The 14,547-nt window shown below is 37.8% G+C and overlaps 1 protein-coding gene across 4 annotated transcripts; it reads left to right on the top strand.

Moving 5' to 3' along the window:
• Positions 1-116: 116 nt before the first annotated feature.
• prkacba (protein kinase, cAMP-dependent, catalytic, beta a) lies at positions 117-14,507 on the top strand. Of its 4 annotated transcripts, XM_042516251.1 has the most exons (11): positions 117-428; positions 4,713-4,721; positions 5,427-5,488; positions 5,846-5,974; positions 7,049-7,147; positions 7,444-7,526; positions 8,433-8,559; positions 8,885-8,980; positions 9,709-9,831; positions 10,055-10,219; positions 11,137-14,507. In XM_042516251.1, the coding sequence occupies exons 1-11, from the start codon at positions 383-385 to the stop codon at positions 11,260-11,262; spliced, it is 1,065 nt and encodes a 354-aa protein (XP_042372185.1). In that variant the 5' UTR covers positions 117-382; the 3' UTR covers positions 11,263-14,507. The 4 variants fall into 4 exon arrangements, with proteins under 4 accessions (XP_042372185.1, XP_042372193.1, XP_042372199.1 ...); XM_042516259.1 differs by lacking the exon at positions 4,713-4,721; XM_042516243.1 differs by lacking the exons at positions 117-428; positions 4,713-4,721 and adding an exon at positions 2,864-3,138.
• The last annotated feature ends 40 nt before the right edge of the window (positions 14,508-14,547 follow it).

Genomic DNA, 14,547 nt, shown 5'->3' on the forward strand with positions numbered 1-14,547 from the left:
ATTAAAATGGACATGACGTACGAGTAACAATAATTTCCGACCGGAACTTGAACGCAGCACTTCACCCATCAGGTCTGCTCTCTGGTTATTCCTACATGACTTGAACGCAGCACAAAACGACAGCAGGCAGAGGTGAAAAGTCTGGATCATGTTTTCATTCCAGCGGAGGCATACTTGAACGACAAAGGACATTGTAAATAAAGATCAACGAGGCGGTTAGCAGAGCACGTCGAGGTTCTGTACAAAGACAACACATTGATGTTGTTGTTAGCCAACCAGCTAGCACAAGCTGAAATTTGTTAGCTAGCTAACGGAGGACCCTGTTAGCTAACCGCCACCATCATCGCTCCTAGCCAGCTGTGCATCGCCCTGTCTTCCTACGATGGGAAACGCAGCAACTGCCAAGAAAGGCAATGAGCAAGAAAGCGGTGAGTACCTAAAAACCATCCAGCTAGCCTGTTAGCCAGCTAACGTTAGCTAGTGTGCAGCTTGCTTATCATAAAGTCAGTGGAGAGCAGCCTTTAGCAGCCCCCTGTTAGCAGACAGTACAGTCATATGGGCTGCAGAGAAGAACCATCTTTGGTAGAGCAGTTTACAAGGTGTGTTGGCTCCCTCATAATGGTTTCTGTTTGCTTATCTCACTTAGAAACAGTGCTTCAGATGATGCAGCTAGCCAATTATTCAAAGTGACATTTCAGTAGATGACAGTGAGGTCCTGACCATTTCCTGTTGAAGGTTTTCCCACACAGCAGTGAATGCAATGAGAAATCCTTGAGTCAAGCAAATGAAATATTGTCTCAGTGTTCACGCTGTAACTGAGTTACAAAGGCACCGTGTTTAATTTCCAAAGAGCCAATATCAGCTGCCAGATAACATCAGCAAACACTGGTTTCTACTAAAGCTGCAGTACAAGGCCTAGTGACAGCCAACAACAAGTACCTGATAACAGACAAGTTGACCAGATGGCTACTTGATGTGGTTAAACCAGGCTAATGGTGGTAATAAACAAGTGTTGTTGCTTTGTTTTCCAAACAAGAGCTGCAGATTGGCTAGAAACATTTTCTGTTTACTGGTGTGTCCGGGTCTGCCATCAACAAGTTTACTGTAAATCAAAATGCCATGCCTTGATCCCTGCCTTCTTACAGTGACATTAACCTCTGGACACCTGAACAAACTGGCTCGATTTATTTGAAAACATGGGAAGAGGGCAGAAAGAGTGAAAAAAATAGCAAGAAATTAGCAAAGTGTACATGAAAATTACTTAAATCAGGTTTTATATAAGGAAAGGAAAGAAAGGAAGGAAAGTTTAAAAAAAACAAGGCAAACAAAACTTGCAATAAATATGTAAAGTTATTTTAAATATGTAAATATAACAATTGTAAACATATTGTTTCTTGCTTTTTCTCTCTTTTTTTTTTTTTTTTTTTTGCTTATTGCTTTTTCCCCATGTTTTTCAAAGAAATCGAACCAAGCAGCAGCACAAGAAAAGGAATGTCACTCCAGGTTTCAGGAGGTTAACCTGTTGTGTTGATATTATAACATCAAGGAGAGGTAGCTCTCCTCCTTGTCAAATTGCACCTGTTGAATAGCAATTTTGCAATCTGAAGTGCTCCATCAATAACTTGAAAGCCAGAGGGTCCTCTGTTGTGTTTACTGTGCATTTGTCAGTAGTGACCAAAGACTGTATAAAGGTGATGACCAGGCTAATCCACTAAACTGTCTGTCTGGAGAGCACTGATCTTGACCTGCTTTCTGATTGGCAGTGGTCCATACAGTCTCGCAGCATTTTTACTCGAGCCACCTGTAGTTTTTTTGCTGGGAGGGGCTGAAGGTTGTGTACAATAACACTACGATTAAAACAGCAAGCTAAAAAGGCACAGTGTTAACACATTGTTGGTGTCATTTAGCTTTCTGTTGGCATAATCAGAAGAGGAGGAAGCTCTAGCCACACTTGTACTATTAAGAAAAGCATTTTTGCTGGCAGGAATGCAGCGATATTATGGTTTTAAGGTGGACTGTGATAGTTTAAGTTGATGGTTATTGCACGGGGCACATTTGCTTATTTAGGATATTGAGGGAAAAAAAAATAACTGGATGGTGAATCTCACCTTAAATTTAGTTCTTTTTACATATACTTGTGGAAAAAAGGTTTCAAGTTTCAGTTATAGTAATAAAACGTAGTTCAACTAAATCAAACCCTCTGTTTTCATTCCTTTAAATGACATTCTGACTGATAATAATAATGATAATTCTTTGATACCGTGAAACTGCGATATTTTCTGAGACGTTATCGTACCGTGAAAATCTCATACCATTGCAACACTAATTGCAAGACCAACATGTTTTGGCCTGTGGCCTCGATTAAGGCCCTTCTCTGTGCACCGTGGTAGCCGTTAAAAAAACCTTCACCCTGCATTTTAGGAGCACTGAGAGGAGCCCAGATTGCTGTAACCCCAAAATAAACCCACATTTCTAGTGCACTAGCATTAAAGAAGTATGCAGCATGAGGTTCTGTTCATTAAAGTGGCTTTAAGCACATTGGAAAGCTCTCTGAAGAACTGCATTGTTAAACTTTACCACCAGAGAGCATGATAACGTGGAGATAACTTCTCTCTAAGTCAGTCAGTGGGTGGTACAGGCTTACAGTTTCCTTATCAGCACTCTGAATGCTCTGCAGCTGTGCAATGTTTTTGACATAACCATGAGAGGCTGCCCCTTTTAAGTCCTCAGCTTACTTTGTGTAACATCTGTCAGAACAACACTATTATTTGCATTGGAGACCAACAAGTGTTTTCTACACCAAATAGAAAAAGTAGACACGTAGTTGACCGCTGAAACTGAAGGAGAGCACTTGAACAGGAAGCTTGACTTTATGTGGTTAGCCAAGCATTGCAGTGCTGTTGGCTGCATACAGGAAGTTCATATCACTCATTGGTCTCAGTCTGAAAACAGTTACTTTGTCAGTGAGCCTTTTCTTCTCAAGCATCAAGAAAATTTGTCTCAAAATGTCCCAGGGAAAGGAACAATCCTTCACCAGCCGCTTTTTCCATAGACACCGTAAGAGTAGCCAAGAACAGAGAGCAATGGAGAGTGAGGTGCCTCATATCTCTGAGTTCACCATCTCGTGGGATAAGTTCAGTAAGTGTAGTCTGTTGCTTTTACACTTAAAATGTGTCTGCCGCCATTTGCAGCGCTGAAACGGACTCTTATTTTATAGTTTTTTTAACCTTGTAATGATGTGCTATCTTGGCCAGGTCGTCCTTGACAAAAAAGATTTTGATCTAAAGGGACTTCCTGTTTGAATAAAGGTTTAATAAATAAAAAAACAGGACAAGTGTAAGCTTGCTTTTGGAGTTCTTGTCTGTAGAAGAGACTGATTTAGATTAAGCTTATAAAATAAACCAAGTGATGTGTTAGTCTGCATTGTACACGGCTTGTTATGGGGATGATAGACCTTTAAGTTTGATTCTGTATGTTTTTTTTCAGGTATGCAGTTGTATAATAGTTTTTCAGGTCCTATAAGTTAAAACACCTATTTTAGATTCCCCAGAGACACAGTGCTTCAGTCACTTGCATCATCTTAATATCTCTGTCTTGTCATTTGTGTTTACTGTTTTTCAAGTATGAAATGTGTTTTATGTGTGCTTTTTACAATGTCTTTTCAGTCGCTGTTGTTTTATAGTCTTTATGACAGATGTTTGTAGTTAAACAATGTATTGTTAAGTGTAAGAAAGCCTACTCCAACACTGGTAAGAAAGAAAGAAAAAAAGAAAGAAAGAAAGAGAAAGTTAGGTTTACATATTTGAGACTATACCCACAGTAAAAAATCAACCTATGTGAACAGAAATATGTACTTATTGCTTAATTTTAAAGAATTTAATACTAGGGATGTCCTGATCAGAGTGGAAGGATTGGTATCAGGCCTGATGAGCACAATTTTTTTATTGAGCTTTAAACTTTGTGTAAAAAATGACTACTAAACCTACCTTCTACCTTCTAATGAAGGATGAAGTTGAATTGTTACAGATTTTAAATATTTTTGTGTGACTAGGAATGGTAAAATTTAGCTGTAATACTACTTTGAAGTGGAATTGTGATTATTGTACTCATTTATAGTGTTCTGTAGTTTGAATGTTACACTAACTGGATTTGAGAACAATTTCTGAAGACACATTTTTGTTTGTTTACTTTGTTGTTTTGTTGAAAAAAAAAAAACCCAAATGCTGCACTAAGTGGAATTGCGATAAGAGCCATATAAAAATGTTTGTTTACTTTGTTATTTATGTAAAAATTAGATTAAAAAAAACTATTAATCAGTTAAAGCATATACACTGAATTGATTTTAATAACTTAAAAGTACTAGAAATGCGCATTGTGCAGCTTGATTGGGATCGGGGGCAAATACACTTGCTCAGGACACCCCTACTTAAAACCATTGGCTATGGTTTTAGTTTTCATCGAGAATTAAAGAAATAAGCCCTCCAACTAAAATAATCTTGAACGTTTTGATCAGGTTTAACCTCAGTCAGGTGGTAGGGATGCCTTACATTGTGTCTTCTTCAGTGTCATTTTGTCACGTGTTGCATTTAAACCACTTGAATCTCAAATGTTCTTGTTTTCAGCACTTCATAAATGTTTCTTCCTCTCTTTCTCTTCTCCATCATTTCCATCCATGTGGGTGAATGTTCCTGCAAACCCTTGGTGAACTGTAGAGACTTTTGGTATGCTCATTTTTCCATGAGCCATCCAAAGTCACAGAGAGAAAGTTTATTCAGCAGCTGAGGCCTACCAGGCTCGTATTATGCCACATGTAAACATGACTAAGACTGAGGCTAATTAGTCTGATAGCATATAGCTCCCACATAGTCCTTCAGTGCCTGGTATGCATTAAAATCAGCACCTGCATACCAACTAGACATTAGATACTGCCATGACTCTGTGACTTTGGACATCTCATGTCTGCTGTGACTTTCACAATTCACTGTCTTTCTAATGCTTGCACTGTAGTGTCAGTTATGTTCTGCATTTTGTCTTTTTTCTCTGCCCACTATTACTGCCTCCCCCTTTTACTCTCACCTTCCTCTGAAAGAGATGCAGAATAGCTTTTATTTGAATTGGCCAGTTCTGTAAAGTCCACAAGAGCTCTTTGCATCACTTTATGAATTAAAATTTCCTGCTTAGACGTGTGGTTTTGAGTTTTGTTAAGGAGGTATTTTTTTGCTGTTTTGTCAAGAATATCCCTGCATCCCCAGTAGTTGGCACTTGCCTGACCTTAAAATGCATTTGTTTTCCTAAACATGTGAACTGCCTTTGTTTATTTTCCCGAACCAACTGCCCCAGTTTGTTATTTCCCTCAGCCTGTTAACTGACCTTGTGTGAGCACCAAAATGCAAATTTTTAAATCACACCTCTCTTTCTTTTTATAGTGAAAGAGTTCTTAGCTAAAGCCAAAGAAGATTTTTTAAGAAAATGGGAGTGTCCACCACAGGTAAGTCGTTTCCTGTGAGTACTTTCCTTTATTGAGCTAAAACTTTCGCTGGACTCAGCTGTTTTTCATGAGGCGAAATGATAGACATTTTGTTTGATAGCGCCTAGCCACTTCCTGGCTCACATGCTGTTGACTTGATCGCTAGTTGGTTGTGCAATTTTACTCTGTCACTAAGGCATTTATTGTGAAAACATTTCAATCCATCTTATGTGTTTTTACTCTGAGCTTCATGGAGACAAAATGCCATATTACCAATTGCATCTAAAAAAGCTGCAATACAACCAAATTTACAAGCAGATATGAAGCATTTCAATCATCAGTTTGATGTCTTCACTTATGCTGATTATGTTTCCTCAGAGCACAACTGGCCTGGATGACTTTGATAGGTTCAAGACTCTGGGCACTGGCTCATTCGGGCGAGTTATGCTTGTCAAACATAAAGAAACAAACCAGTTCTACGCCATGAAGATCTTGGACAAACAAAAAGTAAGTGTACAGTTTGAAGGAAAACAGTTTACCCGTCTCATAAGAACTAGTGTTGTAAATCAGGATAGTGTGTGAAAAGCAAACTCTTGCAAGCTTGACAAATGCTGTAACTACGTTAGTGCTATGCGTGTCGTAAAAGGAAATGGGACGCTTCCTCTCATGCACTGCCAGCATGTTATCTTTGAAAACCTCAGAGGCACTTCACATGAGAGTTTCGATCTTTAAATACTGATGTGAGACTCGTAGGAGGAGGTTAGCAGGTCCACGGTGTGTTGCTCATGCAGCAGTACACTGTTCCCTTGAATTTCACACAGTTGGAGAGGTAAACCTGTCTGACTTTCTGTTTCAGCTGCACGTCTGAAACACTTTCCTGTATTTTTTATCCCACATTTTACTCATAATAAAGCACATTTCACATTGCTACTTAACATTTACCAAAGCATGCCATGCATTTACAGGTTTGTGAATGTGTTTTTACTACCTCACAGGTAGTCATTGTTTTTCATGTAGATATTTCAATACAGTACGCAAATGAACTTGCAGGGTCCTGAAACTTGCTTGAGCTACAGGAGGTAATCCATCACAGTAACTGTCATAGCCAGGTGTTATATCATTGTGTGGTAAAGCAGTTGGAATTGTGAAATGAGTCAATGTCTAAACTAAGGACATAGCAATTTAGGACGCACCTTTTCCATGGTGTCTGCTACTTGCTTATTGTCAGTCTTCTGCCTTTGATTGTCTGATAACATGGCTTGTGGATGCATTCCTGTTCAACACCTGACTTTTAAATCTAGTGTGACCATGCTTCCCACTAAGTCATGTGCACCAGACTGGCGGACGTTTCAAATGATTGTAACCAAGCAACAGAGCAGTGGTGGATGAAGTACCTGAAGTACCTCATAGTTGGGCAAAAACATGCAAAACATATCTGTGTACTTTCACTTTTGAATTACATGTAGCCTTTATCAGATACAAAAAAAAGTTGGGTATTCGTAACTTTGCTTCATCTCAATTATGAAGAGCATGATTCGCTTAATATACTTAAGGTACTTATATTGTGCCTTCTTTTTCCAGGTGGTGAAGTTGAAGCAGATAGAACACACACTAAATGAGAAGAGAATACTACAGGCCGTCTCTTTCCCCTTCCTCGTCAGATTGGAGTACGCTTTCAAGGTACATGCTCGCACCCCCCTCTCGCAACCAACTACATGGTTACCACATCAGTGTTTTTGTGTCTAACCAATGATTTCTACCTGTCACAGTGCTACAGTTGATACAGTACAACTCAAAAGAATCAGCCAATGACATGTTTTTATAAAAAAAACAACTTCAGTAGAGTCGACAACCCCATAACGTACCATCATTTAATCTAATTGGGTCATTTAATTTTTCCTACTTTGAGAGCACTTGTCATTTAACGGGATGAGTTGTTATGCCTCTGCTTAAAGGTTTCTTGTTTTGACTAACAGGACAACTCAAACCTCTACATGGTGATGGAATATGTGCCCGGTGGAGAGATGTTCTCACACCTCAGACGTATTGGAAGGTTCAGGTAAGGTGTACATTTTTATTACTTCAATATGACTCTGCGCCCACAACAGCAGAGGACAGAGGGTAATACTTCCAGGTTTTTCATCCATCCGTACCAATTTCGTGATCACAATATTTCAGGAGCGCCTTTCGGGAATTTCCTCAAATTTGGCACAAACATCCAGTTGGACTCAGGAATTAACTGATCAAAATTTGGTGGTCAAAGTGCATAAATCAATAATTCTCACGCTGATTATGACAAAGTTTCCAACAAATGTCAAAAATGATAAAATAAATAAAGTTATAACATTTTACATCCAAAAAGTCAAAGCTCAACTGTAACATTAGAAAACACTTTTAAGGCCATTAGTCAATGTCATATCTCAGGAACAGAAGAGAAGACAATTGGTCAGATACTGAATTGGTGAAGTGTGTGAAGCATCAATGTTTTGCCCCCAAAAATACACTTATCACCTTTTATTAATTCTCTTAAAGTTTTCACTACATCTGTTATATAGTTTTATTTATCAAGGTTCCCACAGTCATGAAGAACCTGGAAAAGTCATGGAATTTCATAATCTCATCTTCCAGGCACGGAAAACTCATGAAATGATGGAAAGTTGAAATTATTGAGTCATTGAATGTTTTGGAGAATTAACAGAATTTTGTTGCATGTTATCTTCCATGGATAACTTTCCACAAAATATAACATAACAGCACATTTATTTTATTTTATTTTTTTATTCTGAGTGCTGTATTAGCCACTAATAGCTGCACAAAGCTGGACAGTTTTCACTTCATTCACTTTGGTCTGACATCATTTTAAGGTGGCCATACAGTGAATGATTGAGTTTGCTCCATCACTCAGAAGAGACTCGTGTTCATGTGTTGCACCAGTGTCTGACTTTCCACCCCCGTTTTCTTTCAGTGAACACCATGCAAGATTTTATGCAGCTCAGATAGTACTCACCTTTGAGTACCTTCACTCCTTAGACCTCATCTACAGAGACCTGAAGCCTGAAAACCTGCTCATAGATCAACATGGGTATATCCAGGTACAAAGTCCATGGAAAGGTCATAATAGAAAAGTAAACTGAATAGAAAAGTAAAAAGTCATCAACAAGTTCTGTCTGTAAACTATTAGATGTAACTGAGAAAGTGATCAAAATCAGCTGCTAGAAGAAAACATCCAAGAAAGAGTATGTGGACCTGCTGTTTATGAATATAAAGACAACACAAAGATAGAAAATTAACACATTTAGTCGGTTCGACCCAAACAGATGTAGGTTTCTGTTGATAGCAACGGTCACAAGTGTTGTGCATTTACTTTGCCCTAACGTAGTTACTTTTCTTATCATGCTTCTATTGTTATTTCCTCAGGTCACAGACTTTGGCTTTGCCAAAAGAGTAAAAGGCAGGACCTGGACATTGTGTGGCACTCCTGAGTACCTGGCTCCAGAGATCATCCTCAGCAAGGTGAACAGCTTATACTCAATACAGACCACATACATGTTATTAATTTAAAGTTAGAAAGTACCAAGTTGGTAACTAAAGCATCATTTCAAATTAAATGATGACAACAATGACGTTCACATTTTTTTGCATTATTTGGAGAGAAATGTTTAAATGAGTCGTACTCCTTTTTTATGCATAGCAACACCAACTTTAATAACAATGCTGTAGTACAGTGGTCGTTAACATAGAAACAATACAAGCAATGGGCTGACAAGACAAGCAATACATTTTTGTAAAATTTAACTCAGCTCAACTTGGCAAAAAGACCAGATTCAAGTCTAAGTTTTTGAATTTTTTTTTCTAAAAAAGCAAGAATTGAAGCTGGCTGTAATGTCAGCCCAGCAGACGCTACCAAAGAAGATACAGTGTGTATCTGCAGATGTGTTTGAGTTGTACTCATCAGTCAATCATTGAATGCAAAAGGATCTTGCTAAGTTGTCCATCTCCTTTGTGTCCTACAGTTGGGGCACTGCTCAAACACTGATATAATTACAACACCAGTCATATGATAAATGCAAAACACCACAAATTAAAGCAAAGCACAGAGCCGTCTGACTGCTCTGTATGTCTCAAGCCTTTCTGACTGTCATTATCAGTCGTTATCCAACGTTTGCTTGCTGAAGTTCGAGCCAAGAAACCAACCTACAGCCTTTGAAAACTATTTATTTTTCTGTTTCTGACTCTTCCAGGGCTACAACAAAGCTGTGGACTGGTGGGCACTTGGAGTTCTCATCTATGAAATGGCTGCTGGTTACCCTCCATTTTTTGCTGATCAGCCTATCCAGATCTATGAAAAGATTGTGTCTGGCAAGGTTTGCAAAGATAGTTACAAGTATCTTACAGTTTTTAATTTTCTACATGCCTTTTACACCACAAGCATGACCATGGCATTGTTTCTGCAGTGTTTTTTGTTTTTATGATCTTTATATACTGTAACCAAGCATATTATATGAAATGGGTGAATAACACACGTATTTGTGTTAATCGTAACTGGTAATTCAGCGTTCCTCCCTTTCTTTTTTTTTGTTCCTGTAGGTACGATTCCCTTCTCACTTCAGCTCTGACCTGAAGGATCTGCTGAGAAACCTGCTCCAGGTCGACCTGACGAAGAGATTTGGCAACCTGAAGAATGGTGTGAATGACATAAAAAATCACAAGTGGTTCTCCACAACAGACTGGATTGCCATCTATGAGAGAAAGGTAGGTGTGCCCATTTTTTCGTAAATTTGTGTCGGGCAGGCAAACATATTCTCTGTTAGCAGCCATGATGGATCGGGTAGTAAACAACATGTTACATGTATTTTTCTCATGAGTGAGTTTTAAGACATTTATAAACATCAACCAACCTATAACCAACTGGTCAGAGCATCCAGAGATCTAGATATCTGCCTAATTGGAGGAACATTGAGTTTGATCAGCTTGTCTGGGTCTGAGCCCAGGCTAAAAAACAGAAATGTTGACCCCGTATGAGCCAGTTCGCAGCCTGAGATCCTCAGGTGGGCCCTTCTGGCCGTTCCAAAGTCAAGGCTTAAAACTAAAGGTGACCGTGCTTTTGCCATCAGGGCCCCTCAGCTTTGGAACGAGCTGCGTGAGGAGATAAGGCTCGCACTTTTAAATAACCTCTTAAAATACATTTTTATAGACTTGCTTCTATGTGATGTTGTCTTTTTGATTTTGTTTTTTAATTTTGTCTTTTTATTTATTATTTATTTTATCTATTTTATTTATGTGATTTCCTTTCATTTGTGGTTTTATTACTTTTATTGCTTTTGTTGTTTCTGGTCTATTTGTAAAATTTATTTTGACCTTTTGCGTCCTGCATCTTGCATTATTTATCCCCTTTTGTTAATTTGAACCTAACTCTACAGTAGTTTTATCTTGCTTGTGTTAAGTAGGACTGTTTGACTATCCCATTTCTACTTTTTCTTTGTTAAAACACTTTGTCAACTCTGTTTTAAAAGGCACTATATAAATAGTTATGATGATGATGATGATTATTATTAAACTCAATTTGTAGTATTTGTTAAAATAATTTGCTTATGTAAATACCTGCCCTTGTTTGGCATATTTAAATTAATAAGCAGAAAACAATTCCTTACTTTCCTCTGCATTTGTAGGTTGAAGCCCCCTTCTTGCCAAAGTGCAGAGGACCAGGAGACACAAGCAACTTTGACGACTACGAGGAAGAGGACATTCGTGTCTCACAAACAGAAAAGTGTGCAAAAGAGTTTGCTGAGTTCTAGTGAGTGGGCGAGAGTCCCATCAGGGCTCACATGTTTTGGGATATTTGCACTCTCCTGAGGGTTAAGGTGGAACTGAGGCCGTCACGTGTCCAAAAAACAAATGCCTCGTTCCTTCATTCCACACAGCTGAATGAGGTCCTTCTTGCCATGATCCTGCGTGCAGTTAGCACTAACCTATACACAGGCACATTATGCAGACACCCTTCGTGCTGCAACACAAAAATACTAGACCACGTTATCTTTTGTCTTTTTTTTATGTTTGCCACCTTTGAATAGCCTCCCTCCTTATTTCAGTCAAAATACTTATTTGAAAAGCAACTTGTAAACAAATATGCCCATTTTTAAACGACACAAAGAGTGACTGATTGTATTAGCTGGTGTTGCACATGTTGTGATTTAAGCTTTGGGAAGATAGAAGGGATTTTTTTTGTTATATTTCTAATATTGAGTTTTGCCAGTTGTCTGTTGTCTGTTACATGCCTGAGTGTGTTTTATGGTTCAGTGTATTACTCATTAATCATGAACACTTTAACCATTATTCATCATTCTGATATCCTTAAGACTTAGAACCGTGTATTTGTGCATATAGAATTATACATATATGAGGCATAGGATTTTCGAACACTTTGCGTTTTTAAAGCATGACCAAAATGTAAAAAAAAAAAAGGTGTTTAGTGAAGGAAAAGCAGCACTGATGACTTATTGAAGTTTCTGAATTTGAGCACTCAGGCATTTAGTTCTTGAAGAGAAGGATTAACAGTGAAGAGTGTTATTATGGAGCAGAAACTTGTCTTTGCTGTATTAAACTCAGTCATAGCATTGTTTTATCCATATCTGGTCACACCTCAGACTTGGTATGGTGTTAAATATAAGGAATGAGATAATATATTTTTCAGGTACAACTCTGTTTCACAAGGAAGGAAAGGGTTTGTCACTCCACTCAGCAGCTCATCTGTCTTTGGTATGTCCAGAAATGTATGAAGTGCATTGACATGGCATTTTTCAATAGCCGAGAGGTCACTTTGTTCGATTTTCTTGAGAGAACGTTGTTGTGGATGCAAAGCAGTGTTGGTCATATGGGCATATTTTGTCCAGTTGTGGGTTGCTTTCAAATTGTGCTTTAGCAGAGCACTCGGAAGACATTGTTTAACTGCCATATTTGTTTTGTTTTGTTTTTTTTCTCATTTTTACTTTTGCATGTTTGTTACGTTTGTACAGCTGTGACACATCAAGCTAATAGTGCCCTGCAAGTGTTCCTACCTTTCTTTTTGTTGTGTTTTGTTACCTTTAAACATTGGTGCAGTAGGTGTAGGCAATTTTTATCTGAGTGACATATTCCTCCGCATAACCCCACGAAAGCGAAACCATTAACCATGAAAAATTAACAAAACTGAAATATCATAACCTGAAAGTATTCATTCATCTTGGTCACCACTTGGTTGAAACATATACTTACCTCAACTATAGCTTGTAGTCTATTTGCATTTTTTTTTTTAATCAATTTGTACACTGTGATGGAGCAATGTTTGCTCATTCTTCCTCGCAAAATTGCTCAGGCTGAGTCAGGTCAGTTAGAGAAAGTTAACAGATAAAAATGTTTTGGTCTTGTTACATATTTTCAAAGGGAGTAAGATCAAGAGTTTGACTTTTGAAGAACATTTTATTTTTTCATCGTAAATCCCTTCTGTTAAGTTATTGTCTACACATATTTAATAGAGAAACATAGGTTTTACAAGGTTTTTTTTTAATACTGAGCACCATTCACTTCCCATTAATTGTGACACATTGCCTGTCCTTGCTGCTGAAATGTGGTCTCCGCAAACTCCTCACTGGCGTGACAGGTTGACATGTATTCAGCATGTGATCCTAGAATCTGTATTTCAAAGGTTCAATACCTACAACACCAAGGTGTCCACTTGTTGATCTTTCAGATGTCAGAAAAGACCTGATTGCTCCTGTCTCTGTGATCCTTTGATTCCCTGTTGGGAAGTTTGTCTCTGCCGTCCACACGGAGGTCAGAGTTTGAGGTCATTTCTGCAGGTCGGACACTCAGGGCTGTGGGTAAATTAAAGTTTTACATGTTTCGTCCTGTTGGAAACAATAACACATTGCTGACAGTCTTTCCAATCAACATCTCTTAAGTCTTCTGAAGTTTCGATCATTATTTGACATGGTGCTCAAGTGTTTGTAGATGAGAACAATGCAATTTAATCAAGTTCAACAATCTTAGACGACCAAATGTGAAAAAGGTTTGGTGACTGAATGCTTTTTTTAAAGGTACTGATGTACTGTATATTGATATTGGCTATGCCTGAATTTAAACTTTTTTGTTCATATATTGAGCACATGACATGACATTTTATTTTGCCCTGATTTCATTTCAAAAGGCACAACCGTTTCTTATGCTGTTTTTATTTATATTAGAGATGTCTAATAAAGTTGCATTTTAAATGTTTAAACTTGCATAGTTCTCGGTATATATGAGGAGACACCAACTGTTTTATTCACAAAAGTGTTATAAACAGTGAGTATATTGGATTATTTATTTGTTCCAGTTTTTTTTCATTTGCCCTTATTGAAAATAAAACATTTATAGAAATTATAATATTTACCACAGTTAACACACATTGATGCCTCTCATGCCTATTTAAAATTGTAGCTTTTTAATTTAACTTATTTTATAACCTTTTTTTGTTTCATTTCTTTCCTTAGGAAAATAACTTTATTTAAGGGGACCCAACATAATTTTCCCAGTTTGAAGGGTGACCAGAATGTAATTGCAGAATTAACGACTTTTTTTTTTTTTTATTTGGACAAACTTTGAAGACTACACCTGGGATTCAGCATGTTTCAATCCAAACTGCCTGTGTGTAAATCTTCCCATAAAAATGTGTAGGAAATCCACAGCTCTTCTTATGTGTCATTTATCCCTCATGTGTGTAATAATGTTTGTCATATTTGATGTAAATGATGGCACTTTTCCCTGAGCCACCTCACACTCCAGACTGAAGGAAATCAGTTTATGAGTTCTTCGTAGCTAGTCACACATGCCAGTATGGGATCAATAATCTGAAATGTGTCTGTATTTAGTTTGTGGGATATTTTGCACATAATTTAGAAGGCTGACACGTTTTTTTCCCACCCATATTTACTTGTGTTTGCAAGGGGAATATAGTACTTTGCTGTAGCAGATTTTATGTAACAAAGGATATGTCACTATAATAAATTCTTTTTATTAAAAACTATAACTGTTTGTATTCAATTTGATGAGAACTATCGCTCTCT

The sequence above is a fragment of the Plectropomus leopardus genome, chromosome 3 (assembly GCF_008729295.1).
Source record: "Plectropomus leopardus isolate mb chromosome 3, YSFRI_Pleo_2.0, whole genome shotgun sequence".
NCBI classification, from domain to species: domain Eukaryota; kingdom Metazoa; phylum Chordata; class Actinopteri; order Perciformes; family Serranidae; genus Plectropomus; species Plectropomus leopardus.

Bases quoted from the DNA above. Each gene is read 5' to 3' on its own strand.
- prkacba (XM_042516243.1), top strand. From the start codon at position 3,006: ATGTCCCAGGGAAAGGAACAATCCTTCACCAGCCGCTTTTTCCATAGA. The intron at 3,139-5,426 runs GTAAGTGTAGTC...TTCTTTTTATAG, and splicing joins CATCTCGTGGGATAAGTTCA to TGAAAGAGTTCTTAGCTAAA. The intron at 5,489-5,845 runs GTAAGTCGTTTC...ATGTTTCCTCAG, and splicing joins AATGGGAGTGTCCACCACAG to AGCACAACTGGCCTGGATGA.